Source organism: Melospiza georgiana, chromosome 8 (assembly GCF_028018845.1).
Source record: "Melospiza georgiana isolate bMelGeo1 chromosome 8, bMelGeo1.pri, whole genome shotgun sequence".
Lineage (NCBI taxonomy): Eukaryota > Metazoa > Chordata > Aves > Passeriformes > Passerellidae > Melospiza > Melospiza georgiana.
In genome coordinates, this window is record NC_080437.1 from 25505336 (window position 1) to 25522694 (window position 17359).

At 44.3% G+C, this 17359-nt stretch overlaps 1 protein-coding gene across 4 annotated transcripts in view; it reads right to left on the reverse strand.

The window, feature by feature from the left end:
- The window catches only part of SH3PXD2A (SH3 and PX domains 2A), a 237768-nt gene that overhangs the window by 125280 nt on the left and 95129 nt on the right, over positions 1-17359 (reverse strand). For all 4 annotated transcript variants that reach the window (XM_058028729.1, XM_058028727.1, XM_058028731.1 and 1 more), the window contains 2 exons: positions 15532-15608; positions 7431-7522 (listed from right to left, as the gene is read on the reverse strand). In XM_058028729.1, coding sequence (XP_057884712.1) covers positions 7431-7522; positions 15532-15608 — 169 coding nt within the window. The remainder of the gene's footprint in view (positions 1-7430; positions 7523-15531; positions 15609-17359) is intronic.

The following is a 17359-nucleotide window of genomic DNA, read 5'->3' on the forward strand; positions in this document are numbered from 1 at the left end:
TAGAAAACCCCACCCCAGCTCCTCCTGCCCGGCAGGCGACGAGTCAATGGTGGCAGTGTGCAATTAACCTGCCAGCAGGGGCTCACCAGAGCAAGAAACCCAGATAAAAAAAGGAAGTCCCTGTCCCTCATCCTCTCCTCAGTTCCAGGCTTATCCACAGAGGAGATGAGGACCAGACATTTCTCTTCTGTATGAAATACAGATTTCTTTTGAGTCTATCAGCAGGGGCAGTTCAACCCTGTGGGCTGCAAACCAAGCATCACCTGCCTTTAAACAGAGAACTCCAGGAGATCCTGTGGCATTGAGCCAAACCTCTCTAGAAATGAGTGCTCAAGGATAACTGGAACCTCAAATCCTTAACAACAAACTTGATAATCTCTGAATCCAGTTATTTTGGTTCTGATCCAATCCTGCCTCATTAGGCCAGGGTTCCCCTACTGCCATAAACAAAGAAATTTACTCTTTTGACTTTCTAACTGGTTTTGCATCTAGGAGGACCAGCAGAACAAGCTTTCCTGACAGATTTTGGAAGTAATGTTTCTTCCAACATTGAGTGATGATTTTTTAAAACAAATTATTTTTGTAACTGGTCATCTCTATAACTGTATTATGGAAAGAATGGGGTTTCCTTACCAGAATCAAAACCTCTTAGCAAATCTCTGAAACCTAAATCTGCAATCATTCTGCAGGTAGAGCCAGGAGATGTAAGGAGCCTTTCCAACATCACAAAATAAATCAATGAGACAGTAAGAAGCAAATTTCCCAGTGCCCTGCATTAACCACTCAGCTTCTCCAGAAAGAAGAAATTTTATGGTTTAAGTTAAACAGTAAGCAAACTATTACTTTCTAATCTACAAAATAGGCACTGGCAAATCATCAGCGGTGATTGCTCCTTTAGGATATGAGTAAAAATTACTGGACAGGAAGAAAGATCTTGAGCCAACATGTTTGGCATTTAGTTTTTCTAAAGGCACCATCTCTGCATTTCAAAACACCTGAGTCACTACTCTTGTACAGTGAAAGAAATTTTTTTTTTAATTTGTGCTCATAAACAGTGAAATTTAACCAGCACTGACACTCTCTTGTGTTTCACCCCAGCAAGGCAGTGTCCAGTGCCACTACTGAAGCTGCTGGGTGTTGGCAGAGCTCTAATCTCATTCTCATACTGATGAATTTCGAGTAAGTCTGTTTATTCTTGATCCATCCTGTGCCCATGACAGCATCCCACTTTTAAACCCTGCAGCCTGCTTATAACCAATCCAGGCAAAAGCTATTTCTGTACACTTGGCTGCCAGTGCTGAGTGTCAGTACATTAAACTGTCTTTGCTCCTCTCAGCTCTGTGTCCTTTCACAGTCAGGCCTAAAAGCATGAGCCAACCCAAATGTGATACCCAAGGCAAGGGATAAAAGCTCATGTTGCTCCAGCAGCCATTTTCTATAGGGTTTTTTTCTGGTTGCTGAACATATTTCATTTAATATGCTTTCAGTTTTCCCCCAGGTTTATTATTTTATATTCATCTATGTGTAATTTCTTTTTTCATTTTCTGAAAGAGTAGCAAAAAAAAATTCAATCTTTTCTCAGGAAGGCTGAGTTATTTGCTGGTATCACCAGTGCTGCAGCCAGTAGCAAATTTCAATACCCTCCATTTGATATCCCAGTCCAAATCAGTTTATATGCCACAAACAAAAGGGAAAGCCCCGTGTGAAACTAAAGAAGATAACAAGTAATGAATCTGTTATTTCCTTTTTTCCATTCCTGCATCGGCTTAGTTTATTTAAGATAACAATCTCCAAGCCTTGCAGAGATCAGGAGCACTGATGAAAGGCAGCACACCCAGGGGAAGCACAGCCTCACCTGACCATGGCCCAGGGACTGAGCTCCTGCTCTGGGGGTCACCACTGGCATTGGCCACACTTGCCTGCTCTGTTCCTGGGCTGCCTGACCTCAGCACAGACTGTGACAGTCCCACGCTGGGAGCAGGACACTGTAAAGCACTTCTGAGACTTTTTTTTTTTCCACAAATTTAGGTGCTGAGGCCAAATATTACTAATAAATACAGCCCTAAACCAAGTATATTTCAGAAAATAAACACAGGTGCTCTGCTGCACTGGAGATGCTCAAAGAGCTGTGGTGCCTAATTCCCAGTGAAACCAGTGAGAGCTAGGTGACTAATTAGGAGTGGCCAAGCAAAGCTCTTGGCAATAACAGCCCTAAGCATTATTGCATCCTTAGCTACCTAAACCTCGGTGAATAAATAATTCTTTGACAATATTAAATTTTTCTTCCCTTCAAGACAGAGGGTTTTAACTGCCTTATGCTATCAAATCTAATCAGAATTTTTTCCACTCTGTGTTTCATCATTTACTTCCCAGGTAAAAAAAAAAATCAAAGAAAAATAAGACCTCTATCTCTTTTCTGATTTTGCATTTCTTAGGGAAATCAATTTCCATTCTGTCTCTCTCAAGGGAAACAGATTTCCCAAATAAAATGTGTGCATTAGCAGTCACAGTAACAGTGCCAAGTTCAGACTCTAATGCCAACTGTCATCAACTGGTGCTGAGCACATTCCTAAATGATGTGGAAATTGTCTGAATTATCTGTATTGCAAGTCCTGTAAGAAAGAGCAATCACAAAAAAAGAATGCCAGCTTTCCTCATAGCACATCAGCTCAGAGACTCAGCTGTCCAATGTATGGGGAAACACAATTCAAAAGCCATACAATATAAGGGAAATATAAGCAATGAAATATAAGGGACTAAATGTAAGAGAAAATATTTTCATCATACCAAACAAATCAGAGTAAACACAGATATTTTGCAGATGAAAAGTTTTCTTCCTCTACCAATATGTAATTGAATTGTTATTACAGAGCAGGTCTGGGAAACAGAAATAACTGTATATAGACACAGTCATGCTTATGGATAGAAAACAGTGTATTGGGGAGCTGTGCTTTAGCATCAATATGCTCATAAACTAAAGCAGCTTCCTTAACATGGTCCCTCCATTACCCTGGCTATTTCTGTTCAGCATCCTTATCAGGAATTTGTAATACATGAAGAATAAGAGGACAATCCAGCTTCCATTTTACAGTGGCTGCCTGGCATCAGAACATCCGAGTGTTACACCAATATTTATTTGACAGAGATATGATCACTAAAGCTCCTGGCTACAGACCACAATACAGCATTTCTGTTCTTTAGTAAAGGCACCTTCAGCATTAACTGCATTTTCAGCATGAACCCTCATAATATGTCACATCTCTGTAAATTCCCTAGCTTTTCTGGATTTGCATATTATTTGAAAATTGCTTTATGATTCTCATAGGAAAATTATTCTCAGATACTGAACACTGCTTTAAATTCATCTGATAATATTATTAGTGGTGGTTTCAACAGAAATCTTGTTTGAGACTGCATGCATTTCTATAGAGGGAAGTATTGGAGAACTGAATTCTTGGCTCTTGATCTGCTCTTTAGACTGGCTCTAGACATAAAGAAAAAACAAACTCCCACAAGAGTGGTCTGGCTGTGATACTTTGAAACTCACTGCACAAAAGCCCTAAGACCAGTAAACCATATGCAATGTCTAATTGATTAATCCTGCTTTTTGGGTATTTCTGTTATTTCTAGTAAAATAGAATCATTTAAAAAATTGGCTTCTGAGATTTTGTTTGTTGACTGTGAGCCCTGGCCTGACCCTGGCCTTGAATTTAAATCCCCAGCAGAAATCTGAAATTAATCTACCTCTGGTTTAGTTATCAGTAATTATAATTATTAACAGAAGTATCCAGTAAATGAATGATTTTTTAGTGACATTAGAACATAGGATAAATAAAAACACATTTCCTTCTTACCTCACAGTGTCTTTTCCCATGGCAGTGCAGGATCTGGCCCTTACACGGGCATGGTAAAGGACACAAGCCCAGCCATGTGCCTACAGACACAGGTATTTGCCCAAACACTGAAATGTCAAATTTGGAAACAGAAGCAGCTGAGAACTGCTCCTCCTGTACCAGGGCTGATGGTTTGAAGCTTGCTTTCCCTGCTGCTAACCCAGGGGTGGAGTGAGAGCAGTCAGAGAGCTGCCCTGGGAACACTGTCACTGTCGCTGCCAGTGACACAGCTCACAGTGCCCAGCCTGGCACATCACTGCTCCCTTGGCCCCCCAGCTCCTTGCAAAGCCATGCTTTCACCATGTGGAACCGCCTGAACAGCTCCCACACCATTCCACACAGGAATTTAGGGTCCTCCTACAGTCATGCCACATGAAGGAAACCTGCTGTTGGCAGCTACCTGGCCTGGAGCTATCTCCACCAGCAGGAGCAGGCTCGGAGGAGACTGTCAGCCAGTGCAAATGCTGAGATTTCTTGAGACATCTCTCCAGCTCTGTGCCTGTGAGCTGCTGTACCCTGGAGAAATTTAATGGGCTGGAAGAAATACCTTCTGCCTATTGTCACAGGACTCAAAAGCCTGGACCATCACCAAACAGAAAACCTAAGCTGTGAATTCAAGCGAACAAACTGGCCAGATTCTGAGAGATTGGGAAAGGCCTTTACTGCAGCTTTTCATGCAGCTTTTGCTGCAGCTGGGCCGTGAGCTGCTCAGCACTGCAGGCACCCAGCACCGCAGCAGTAGGAAATGACTCTGCAGGGAGCAGCCAGGCAGCCAAACACGGCACAAGCCGGACAGGAGCCACAGAGAAGCAGGGAGGAGGCAAGGGCAGGGCAGAGGACGGGCTGTAAGGAAGAAGCCAGCAACACATTTGTAAAGGCACCTAAGGAACTGCAGGGGAGTTTTGGTGTCTTCAGGACAATAGGAACAGAAGTGAAGACCTCAGCTTTGTGGCTGAATTGATGCAGTGCTACATGGATTAGTGCACCACTGCAAGCCACGGCTCAGGAGTTAAAGGCATGGATACCTCTCTGCATATCCCAGCTGCAAGGTAAACTAGACATTTTTGTCATTCCTCCCTCAAAGTCTAAACTCCCATGTATATCTGTCTGGAAGCACAGGTTTAGTCACTGACACTCAAAAACTCCATCAACTCTCTGGGCTCAACAACCCAAATGCACATGGGATTAAGGTTACACTCCTGAAAATTAGTTAATTAAACCCTAGGTCAGGCTTTGTCTTATGAGGCCAAGCTGCTGCATAAAAACTGAGCAGGTCAACATGAAACTAAAGATCATCCCATTGTGCACAGAGAGGATACGTGCAGGCAGCACAAGCAATTCTGTTCTCTGCCCCTTGGTGGCCGAGTCACTTGCTTATTGTTCTTTAACCCAGCAAGCTGAATGCCAATGCCTGTGCTGACAGAGCAACATACAAACCACCTCTGTGCTGAGGGATAAAAGAAGCAGCTGAAGAAATAGATAACATAATTAGGATAGTCTAGATGATGCCTCCAGGCTACAGCCCTACCTCCAGTGAGAGGAATGATGAACCATGAGGTCTGGGGAAGACTGAATTCACAGGGCTTGGGCACCACTGGCTCACTGTTTCTGGAGGGGCTTGGCAGGGTAAGAAAACAAGGGAATACATTGGGATTTCTCTGGAATCATGCTCCTTCCTGCAGTGCCTGCTGAGGTTCAGAATCGCCCTGGAGGTGTCCTTCCCCCAGACCCTACACAGTGGTCCAGTGAGCCTCAGATCTCTTCCCTTCCCCCTCAGTTCACAGAAGAAAAACACTAAGATGTTTCCGTTGGCTTTTACATCATCTTTTTGTAGAGACTAATCTTCAGTTTCCAACAATACATCTTTTGTGAAGCACTCCCAGCAGAAACCTTAGACACCTTCCCTAAGATCTGTTTGCTTACAGAAGACGAGGTAGGATTTGTTTTAACCCAGCTAGATTAATGTCTTGCAGACATTAGTGAAGTGAGATTTAATCAGGTTATTGCTCTACATTTTCCAGGGAAATAAATCACACTTATTACTAGGTTGGAATAGGATGCAAGGCTTGGGCTGAGAACATTCAGTCTTTTTTGTTTTTGCAGAGGGCAGTGAAGGGATAACTTGAAAATTCCTGCAAGGCTGTCAAACAGGCCCTCTACAACTGTGAGTAGGGACAAGGGATGCAAGCCATAATGGTTAGGGTACACCTTGGGGTGGGCCTGGGTCCCAGGCCCTTTCCTTGCTGTAGGGTCTGCATCAGTACAGAAAGCAGACAGGAGTTTCAAGCAGACTCATAACCCCCATTTGAGATCCTCCACACAAACTCTTCCATAACTCTTAGGACCTAACTCTTCTTCTGGGTGTGTGTTTCTGCCTGGCACACAGGGATGTGTCTTTGCATTGCAAATGGGGTGTTGTGGGATCAAGTAACCTTTGCAAACCTACTTGCAGACCCTAAATGGAAACTCTCAGTGATGCCAGTAGTGCCTTCTTTAGTACACGTGTTAACACATCTCCTTGTACAAACCCATGGATGTGCAAGGAACAAAGTCTGGGAAATCGAATTGCAAAGGTCCTCCTCTCTTTTTCACCAGCATGGGAGCAGACAGCTGAAGCCAAAACAAATCTTTCAATAACTACAGGTTTGCATGTGCTGAAGTGCCCAAAGCCCATAAAAAAAAAAAAGCATCCATTTCCCCTTATCCAGTGGGTGTGCAAACAAGGGAGAAAGCAAATTATGGTAACACTGCCTGCAATCAGGTTTCAAATCATGCAACAAAGCAGCACAAAACACAATGGGACCAAGTCAAAATCTTATTGCAGAGTACAATAAGATATATCCTGTTTGGGATGAAAGAGAAAAGGAAATACCAGGCAAGGGAGCACTGTTGCTTGTAAATACCCTCCTGCCAACACTTTCCCTGGATAAATGAGTCCTATGGACCCTGAGTGCATCAGAATGAATCAGCCTGTCTGCTCCAAGGTAAAAACTACAATTCTGCCTCGTGTTTAATGGGAGCTCTTTCCCTCCTCCTTTTCTTGGCTTCCTGCTCAGAAAGAATAGACTCTCCAGAGACAATTTTGGATCTGGACCACAATCTTGCTCCCTACTGATAGCTAAGTATCTCTGGGCAGGAGTACATTTAAAGAAGCAGCTGGTAATTATGAGCCAAGTACTTACTGGCAGGATTTCCCCCTGCTACTGAGCCAATGCTTTTTGGGAACTAAATGACTCCTTGGTGATAACTATCAGGTAAAACCTACAAACCAGGGGAGGTTACCTCATTAGAACCATGAGCAAGAAACAATGCAAAGGTGGGTGGAGGATGGCTGAAAATTGTGTCTGAGGGCTGCTTGACTTCCCTGTCCTCCATTCACCCACACGGGTTGTATGTAACTGCTGGGCATTTTCTAGGTAGTAATGAAAGCTACAAAATCTGTTCCCACGTCTACAGCAGTAATGAAAACAAATGACCTTTTCCTTCCAGCTAATCAAAATGTACCGAGCAGCACGGGAAAACCATCACCACACTTACTCTTTTGGAGGGTTAAGGTCTTCTGGGCGAGCCTCGAAGAACCTGAAGACTTCATCACACTGTGAAATATGGGGAGGAAGCCGAACCAGTGCCTGCAAAACAAAACAGACAATGAGAAGCACTTAGACATAAGCCAAGTTTGAAACATGGCATCAAACATCTAAACTGCCATGCATGAGGAGGCAAAACAGTCGTGGCAGGGGGAAAAGAATACTGAAGAATACAGGTTAGCAGCACACCTGGCTCCTTACCTGAGAAGAAAGGAAACAGCAAGCCTTGACTGCAAATGTCAGGTAGGAAGCAATGAATTCAGACAAGCAACAGTTCTTAGAATCAGCCAATGTTATTTATTTTGCCATGTGCTCAAGAGCAAAGTTTGGTCCATAAGTGCAAAACCATGACACTGCACAGATAATTGCCCTGTGGCTGGGACAGTCTGTGACATGGGCTTGCACAGCACCTCACATGCTGAGGTTAAGGCTCACAGGCCTTGTGTCAATGCACACAAATTCAACACCCATTCAGACAATAGATTAATGTGCTCATAAAGCTTTCCATGAAGTACTGTCCACACAAAAAGCAGCGTTCACTAAAAAAAGCCCACAATCAAACCAAACCAAACAACAATTTGCTCCTAAATTAACAGGAAAGGAAGTTTGATTAAGTGTCTGAAAAAAACAAATCAAAACCCAACCAAAACACAGAGAGGCTTTTTCTGAATGAAGAAGGTTGCACAGCACATCCTGGCTAGCAGTGTCTGTGCACTCTCCTTGGCAGAGGGACATGGCACTTGTCATATTCAGCAATAGATAAGTACAGTCTGGGCATCAACCACATTATGTTGAAGTGTACTGGAAAGCAAGACCTAAAATAAGACAAGCACACAAGGCAGAAACATGCCATGAATTTGCTGTTCAGAATCTAGAGCTTTATGGTGCCAAGAGAAGTTAAAGAGCTGTCCCCAGCCCACAGAGATGGGGCAGCAGCTCTCAGTGACATGACAGGGTGGCTGCCTCCAGAAATGACAAGCAAGAGAGGAGAAGAGGCTGGACTTCACCTCCTTCTGCGCTAAGTTATGCTGAAAATAGGCCACAGGTTAAATATAGACCAAGCTTCTTAGAGTTGCTGTAAACCTGTTTGACAAAATGAGATTGTCTGGCTCTTCTCCTAGTTGAAAGTAGGACAAACAATCTTGAAAGACGGATGAAAAATTGCACCAGAACTAAATGAAGATGCATTAGGTGAACAGGTTATATTAACCATGAGGCATCTGACTGATCTTGGTCAGACACGCCAGAAGGTCCAACCAAAGCACAAAGGCAGGACAGGGCAGTTGGTTACCAACACAGCTGTTTTTAACCAGGCTTTAAAAGTGGCCAGATTTGTTTCCAAGACCACATTTGCATGGGGGTGTGAAGGAAAAGAGTTGGAAAAAGCCTGCTGTGAAATTGTAGTCTCCAGTATTATATGATTTGGTTTGTTTTGAGGTGTTCATAAATTCAAAGTCAAATGCTTCACACCTACAGCTCTCCTCTCCTTTGTGAAAAGATATTACAAGAACATTAGGAAAATCTATTTGGTATCACTAGGCCTGTGAAAAATGAGGCTCTGGCCTTTGGTCATGTGGAATTGCACTACAGAACTGAAAAAGATGCCTTGCAAAGGAAGCAGCACCAGATGCAGAAGCTGGGCAAGAGGTTGGTGGGTCCAAGTGCCAGGGTAAGCACCACAGGCTGCTGCACTAAGGCAGGATGAAACTGAACCGCTGGAAAGCTCAAGCTCTTCTACAGGAACAAAGGATGCCCTGGTCTCCACCTCTGCTTGTTCAAACTTGTCTAAAAGTGTAACAAAGGTGTGAGCTGTGCCTTTCTTCCTACTGTACATAAATACATGCATCCAGCTGGCAAACCAGGAATAACACTGGGAAGTCAGGAAGTGCCCAGGAATAGTAATGATCACAGCATGTTGAAGAGCCATGCCTCACCAGCACAGCCTAACAAGAATATAAACAACATTTATTCATCTGCACCCCAAGCAAGAGACAGCAAAGCAATGCTGTCTAACCAACAGTGGATGGAGCTGACATTTAGCACTGGCTCTACTATTCACACCCTTCTTGGTCAGGGCAGGTTACTCAACCTCTTTTCATCAAATTCTGCTGGGCTATATCTTCAGCTACCCCCTTCCAATGCTGAGCAATAACACTTACCTAATCTGCAGAAAGGTTAGGAGGCTCAGATATTCAATATCTACAGTGTGTTTTGAAATCCCAAAGGGCTCAGTCTTGCACAGTCAATGGGGCAGGAGCAAGCAGTGCAAACGATACGTGTCATTACTAGAGAAACACAAACACCAGAGTCACACCCAGCACGGGGGTCTAGGGCATCAGACACCTTCCCAAAGAGTCCCCACTTCCCTGCAGGTCACAGGTGCTCACCCTTCCCAAGAACCAGGCTCCAGATGTCAATACTGAGCTGAGCACAGAGCGGGTGTTCAGTGATGGAGGAATGCAAAGCTGCTGTGGAGATTTTTGTTTCTAAATGAAGGGAAGCTTTGGGAAATCTGAACCCCCTGAATCAGTGGTTGTCTGCCTGGAAACCCACAGAAGCACTATGATCCTGCTAAGCTGAAGGAGGATGGCTGAAAAGCACCTCTCTGACTCCAGGTTTTGTAGGGAGTAGATAAAAATCAGCCAGTCATTTCCACACCCAGCCATCCACCTTCCCACCCTGGGGCAGGGCTGGCTCTTCTGCTTCTGAATCATGTCCCAGTGTGCTGCAATCTCCAGCCTTATGCACAGAGATGGACTGAAATCCAGCCCACAGTAACTTGCCATTGCATGCTTTTTGGGAAGCTCAGGTGTAAAGTCAAACCAGTCAATTTTTCCTTATTTTGTTTTAAGGAACAAAACCCAAAGAAGTGGTAAGAAACTCTAAGAAATGGTTTTAAAAAGGGCAACCAAGGGTATAAAACCAATCAGGATCCTTCTATTAAATTCTGAATAGCAGCAGGGAGTGGTGACACTGTTTAGTGAGACAAGTGTCTCTTCAGCATTCACATTCACACAAAATTCACATGAACAAGTCAAAGCCAACACAATTCTGGTGAGCAAACAAAAAGTGCACTGAGGAGATCAGGGACACCACTGTCACTCTGCAAGGGGAAAATGCAAGCTTCTGGCATTTCCAGCAAGACAGTTCCAGGGCAGAGCTGCAATAGCCTGAAGGAAAGACTGCAGGGTCAAGGGAAGAAGTGTAAAGAGGAACAAAGAGGAACACAAAGGAGAGAAAGGACAGGGAAGTGACATTCTTCTGGAGATGTGGAAACCAGAGGTAAACACACACAGCTACAAACAGCAAGCATCCAGGAACTTGCACAGGAAAGGTGAGAGATAAAAAGAGCCAGCAAGCAGAACTCAGCCTTGCACAAGCATTGAGAACTATCAGTAATAGCATGTTTCCTTGCTTGGCATGCACAGGACGTGCACTGCTCAGCCCTCTCACATCCCTCAGGAGATAGATGGGCTTTCATGTGTCCTTCCAGCCTGTAATCATGTCTGGCTCTATAGCACAGCTTACAGCCTTGCAGAGCAGGTGACTCAAAAGGCTATAGAAAAGCTGAAACATTAGGCAGGGTGTGAGCAGGGTGTGCTGGGGATGGCCAGCTACTCTCAGAGCCCCAGCCCACCTGTGCAAAGCTGCTGTGTGCCACACACAGCAATCAAATTGCTTATGGTTACATGAAATGGAAACTGCTCCCTGGGACTGTATCACAGCTCAAAGGCTTCATGGAATACCTGGTATAAAACCCTGCAGGCACTCCTAACAATGTGTTGAGAGCTGTGGGTTGCGTTTTTAAAGGTATATTTATAAAAAGCTGATGCAGAGATGTGTATCTGCAGAGATGCAGAGCACATGTGTGGGTATGCACAGAATTTTATTCACCCCATGAACTTCATGTGCCTTCCATGGGAGACTGCCACACTTGTCTATCAACTGGTATCATTGCTAGAGAAAGAGCAGCATCCTCAGAGGGTGCTTTGTCTACCCCCTGCCATGGGTGTCTGCCTCTGGAAGGGGTGAATCACTGATTGTCTCCACACAGCCCCTAGAGACACTTCAGATGCACAGCTTTTAAATCCCTAATGTCCACTGGGTTTATTCCCAGCTCTGCATACAAAGACACAGTGCCAGCTCACAATACCGCACAGTTATGACTCCCTTACTTTTCCCCTAATTGTTTAGCATTTTCATTAACATTAGTCACTAGAGCCAGATGTTTGGGAATGGCCATGAGCCCAACAAGGGGGAAGGTGCAAATAAAATAGATGATTTCTGAGAACAAAGAAATAAATTGTTTCATCTATATGAAAACATCATCTGTTTGACTGAGAATCTCAAGCTTGAACTAAAGTGCTGAAGTGGTGGATGGCAAACACTGACAGGCAGGCAGAGAAGTGGATGAAGAATGAATAGGGGTGGTTCAGACTGGAGAGAAGGAATAAATAAAGAGCTGAGAAAAGGAGGAAAGAGGGTGCAGTTTTGGAAGTAACTGGAACATTGTAAGAGCTTCTGGCATGGAAGCACCATAACACAATGGAAAACAAGGCTCTGCTCCAGGTGCTGAGAAGAGTGTTGCAAAAAATTAACTCTCATTACTGCAGCCAGTCTAAATGCACTGGGATTCTGAAACATGGATTAAAATTGTCAGATCAAGTTTGAAAGTATTTCACTAACAACAGATAAATTTTGAAAGTATTTCAGTTAAACTCCCATTCTTGACCAGGACTACTGTTCCATCTTCAATCAAACTAGCTTAGTTGTAGAGAGAGAAATGTCTGTGTACCTGTCTTGACAGGTTCAAGGATTAAACCTTGAAAGAGAGGCAGGACTGAGAGACCAAGAGGGAGGTAATTATGTTTGTGAAGTATTGTCCCTCAAATAGTGAACATTAATAAAAGAACGACATTAATAAAAGTATTTCCTGGCACTGATGTAACTTGCTCATTTAATTTCCATTTAGGTGATGTCCATTTGAATACTCAAGCCTCACTACAGAAAAACTCCCAAGCTTCTTCTTAAAACCATATCCAGTTATTTGGGACAGCATGAAGGCATGTGACAAACCCAGGTTAGTGTTTATGACAATGGGATGTTACATCTTAAGGTCTTCCCTGCACAAAGATGCTTCCCTCAATTAGGATCAGCACGCACAAATATGGAAGTCAGCAAATTGTGGCCCAGTTCTTCCCAGAGGGCTGTGAAAGGACAGAGCAATGGTTTTGTGAACCACTGACCTGAAAGGTCTTTCTTGAAGACAGGATGGTACACACTGGACAAACACTCACCAGAGGTGTGTTTGGGAGATCAAAAGCCTCATAAATAAAATGCCCCTTGGGAAGGGAGCTCTATGAAGTTGCTCTTTCTTTCACATTGGCAAAAATTCCTAAACAAATTTAGAAAATTGGGTCCAATGAGCCCAGAAGACCTTAAATCACACTAAACTAATTCCAAGCCTACAGTTAAGAGGGAAATCATCCAGCAAGACTAATTCCAGTGGGCAGCACACATTTACTGGCAAAACACAGTTTGTTTGGTAACTCACTCAGGTTACCAGTAAGGACATCCAGACTCTGCACTTTCATGCTTACAGATGAGAAAACTCCTGGAAATCTTCCCATGTATCCCACTCCTCTCATTTTTGTTGCAACTTCAAAGTTTCCTGCAGCCTTAGCAAAACCACTGCCCTAGCTACCTCTGTGATGCATTTCTCTAAGCTGCTACAATGCACTGGGAACAACCCAGACATGAAGGGTACAGAGATGGAAGCTGTAGGGTCCAGAGGGATCATGCCCCTGATACAGAATCTTCTGCAGACCTCCCCTTACTGCCAAGTATCCCCACAAACTCTAAGACAGCCTCTGCCTGTTCCTGGCACAGAAACCACAAACACTTCCACACAGCAGGAGTAAGACCTGCTTCTCAGCCATGCAAATTTCCACACTGACAGACAGTCTGCAAAAACAAGACAACAAATGGTCAAACATTTGCATCCCCCATTTGTGCTTCAGCTTTCCAGACAGGTGACATGGATGGAGAACTCCTATCTTGCAAAAAAAAATGCCATGAACTTTGCATTTGAACCTGCCTCCCCCTCTGCTGCCACACAGATTCCAGGGGACAAAGGTCTATTGTTCTGTTTATTCATTTGATTCCATCAGCTTCACCCACATCATTCCAGCAAAAATCTCTAATTTTTTCAAATTTGTCAGCCTACTCATTTCAGGATTAATATGGACCTAAGCTTTGAACTCTTATAGAAGTAGGAACTTGTCAAAATTATGCTCTTGCTCTACAGTTCCACACAATTCTCTAAAGAATCAAAACATTCACTGGAGAAGGGCAGAAAAGCAGAAAATAGGTACAAAGGCAAATTAAATACAAATTACAGTAAACTGCAAACAAAATAAAAAGACACTACATCAGGCACAAGAAACCGATGTGCCAGAGACCACTGGAATAATATTCTGGTGAAGTCACTAAAGTGATACTCAGTGCTGAGGACCACTGTGGCTGCTCCTGGAGACAGAAAACATTGGGCTGGAGGAAACTGGGCTAATCCAACACTGCAGGGTCTCTATTCACAAAAGCAGCATCTATCAATACATAGATTAAGTAAACAGATTGAATGCAGGCACATATCGAACCATGTTTGGGCAGCAGCAGCAGATATCTGACCAAAGTGAAACTGTTCTATGATTCTATGACCTGAGCCAGACTTGTCCAAGAGAGAAAAAAGGAAATGAGGAGAGCAGCAATCACAGCACCACCGTGTCAATGAATGTGCCATCAGCCACAACACACCCCTTGGCCATGACCAGTGGAGACCCAGCAGGCCAGGCTGGGTCAGGTCAGGTCTGTCTGGGACACAGACAATGGGGTCCCAGAGAACCAGCTGCCCCTGGTCACTGCTTTCACTGCTGGGTGACAAAGTCCCTGCTTTCCCCACCAGCATCTGCTGGGTGAACCCTGACATCAGCCGGCCCCGCTGCTCCTGTCGCCGGCAGTTCCTGTCTGAAGGAGGGAGGCTGGGGACCCACTGAGACCCTACATATTTCAGAAAGAGCCATTTGGCTGCCAGCAGGAAGACAGTACACTAATTGTCGCACAAGAAAGCCTGATCTCATGAGAGAAGACTTTAATTGCAGCTTCCTCACCCCGGGGGTGCAGATGGCATGGGTTTCACCACCACCACCACCCCCAGCACGCCTCAGGCACTTTGGCAATCTGCTTCCAATTTTGGATGAGCAAATGTCTGACTGGAGAAGTTCTTGGGAATGCTTTTTCCCCCCTCCACCTGCTCCTCTGACTTTTTAAAAATGGAAAGAAAACCTCAAGGGAAATAAGAGAGGAAGTCTTGGGTTTAAATAATGTGCTGATGGACTTGATACCTTTGCAAAAACTGGGAATCCTACTTGCCTAAGCAAGTAGAACTTGCCTAAGCAAACTACTTTTATTCTACTGACAGAGAATTAATTATCATCAAATCATAAACTCTAGTTTAGAAAGAAAAGATTAGGTGGCTTAATATTCTTCTCAACAGAGTCAAGCTTTTCTGTCCAGCAATAAATCTCCAGGCTTTCACTCATGAGGAGAAGCATTCCTGGAAGACACAGGTCCACCCTCAGTGCTGCACCAGCCACCGCTGTCCCTCTTGTGGCACCAGGGGACAGACAGGCAGAAAACAGAAGAAAACACCACCTTAGCTGTGCCACTCTGCCTGTTCAACTCCTGAGTCATCAAGGCTGATGCAGAAAAAAAATCCACATTTAGGGCAGGTGATGCTTAGAGCCTTTACTGAGTAAATGAGGTACCAAACCAGTACATTAAGTTTGCCAGGGAAAAGCTGTGAGGACCCTGGGAGCAAATAGCAGCCTGTTTCCACCTGCCCTGTCAGTCTGGGTGGTGTTTGGGAGGGACCATCCCTCCCTGTGATGGGTGTCAGCACTGTGACACATCCATTCCTTTCTCCAGCAGGGAAATGCCAGCAGTGGTGGTGCCCTGAGCCCCCAGGCAGGAGGGCTGTGCCCCCAGAGCCTTACCCTGCAGTACTCATCGATGGGCTTCAGCCTCTTCACTGCTACGTCTCGGACATGGCTCCTCCGGAACAGGATCTTGCCTGAGGAGAGAACACACGAAGGGGAGGGTTAGGGGCATCACCTGCCATGTGGGACAGCACAGCAGCACCAAGCAGAGAGGGTTTCATCCCTGGCTCCAGCCATGGCTTCCAGCATGAAACCTGGATGACTGCCACCACAGTCCTGCCCGTGTGAGCTTCCAAAGGGCACCCAGGGACTTATGGGACAGAGGGGGGTTCTGATTTCACCCTGTAGGTAACACAGAAGGTTTTGATTCCCTCACAGTGATGGCAATACCCTGGAATGGACTGACACTATGCTGTGACTCGCTCCCAGCTGAGGGTCACTTTGGCATGGCCATGCTGGCTGTGCAGGAAGCATCAGGGGCTCCATCTGCTCCCCACTCACTGCCTCCCACTGTGGATGCTCCTGCCCTTCCAGCAGACAAACCACACACCCAGCTCACAAGCAAATACAAGACTGTTGGTGACAGAGCCCTTATAAATCTACACGGAGAAACCAAATAACAGAAGAAAAATAAACAAACTCTTTTTTTTTTAAACTAAAAGAAAAATAATAACCTCCATGTCCTTACTGGATGACATTTCTGCAAGCAGTTAAGATTAAATAAACAACCGGGTTTTGTGTGAAACTGATTGTAACAAAGTTTATCAAAATAATCTAGGAACTGAGTTTCCCCACACACAAGGATGTCATAGAGTTGGTATTTTTTTGGCTAGAAGGGATTATATCTTCATATCCTTTTTTGGTGGTTTTCTTCCATTTTCCTTTTGTGCTGTATTTTTTTTAATACAATCAGACAAGAATAAATTGTATGTTCTCCTTGTGGTACAAGAAAACAGTATCTGCCAGCATTATTTAGTCCATGAAATATCTTAAAAAAGCCACATCTATACTACACCCTGCTCCAAACTTCTACCAACAGGCAAATAAGATACTCATCCATAGATTGTGAGATAAGAAACTGAACTAAGAAATCAAATCAGATCCAAAATCTGAATATGTGGCTTTGACTTCATCCGATTGCGCAATGTGGGAGGTTAATGAAATGGCAGCCTTTGACAGTCCAGTAGCACAGGCTCTAAGCCTCCCCCAGACACTGCCCCTTTTAGCTGCCTTTTCCTCCACAGCTGCTAATCTGGAAGGTGTTAAAGCCTTTTGTTTCAGACAGGAGAAAGTGGTTTATCTTTATCCCCAATTCTGGCAACAAAACAGTTTGTGCTGTGAGGTGAAGCCATTTCCTGGTGCCATCGGTTTCCCTCTCTGGGTTCCCTGTGGTTATCTCATTACTATGCTGATGTTGAGCCATCCCTGTAGGATGTGATGCCTTGTGGCCACTGGAAAATCTTCAATGGGTGTCTGAGACATTGCATCATCTTGAGCAGTTTAGTCAAATTGCATCAGCTTGAGCAATTTAGTCAGAAGCAGCTGGAGAAGGAAAGTGACCCTTCCATCCCCCTGCACTGACCCACACTGGACACACTGGAAGATTCTTGATTTCCTGCTTCTCTGTCTGGTAAATGGTGAGAATTATCTGCCTTGAGGATCACACTTATACTGCATAACAGCAATAAACTGCTTTTGGGGGGCAGAAAGAGGTAGGGGTAGCTATAGAGAAAGGAATAGTTCCTTTATCAGTGCTCTAGAAATGCTGGTGTGGGAGATCTTGGTATTTTTTTTTGCAACTTTTATAAATATACTGCAAAGAGAAAACGACATTTTGGAAACATTCTCACTTTCTGTCTTTCCTGTTTTCAGTTCAAGCCATGAG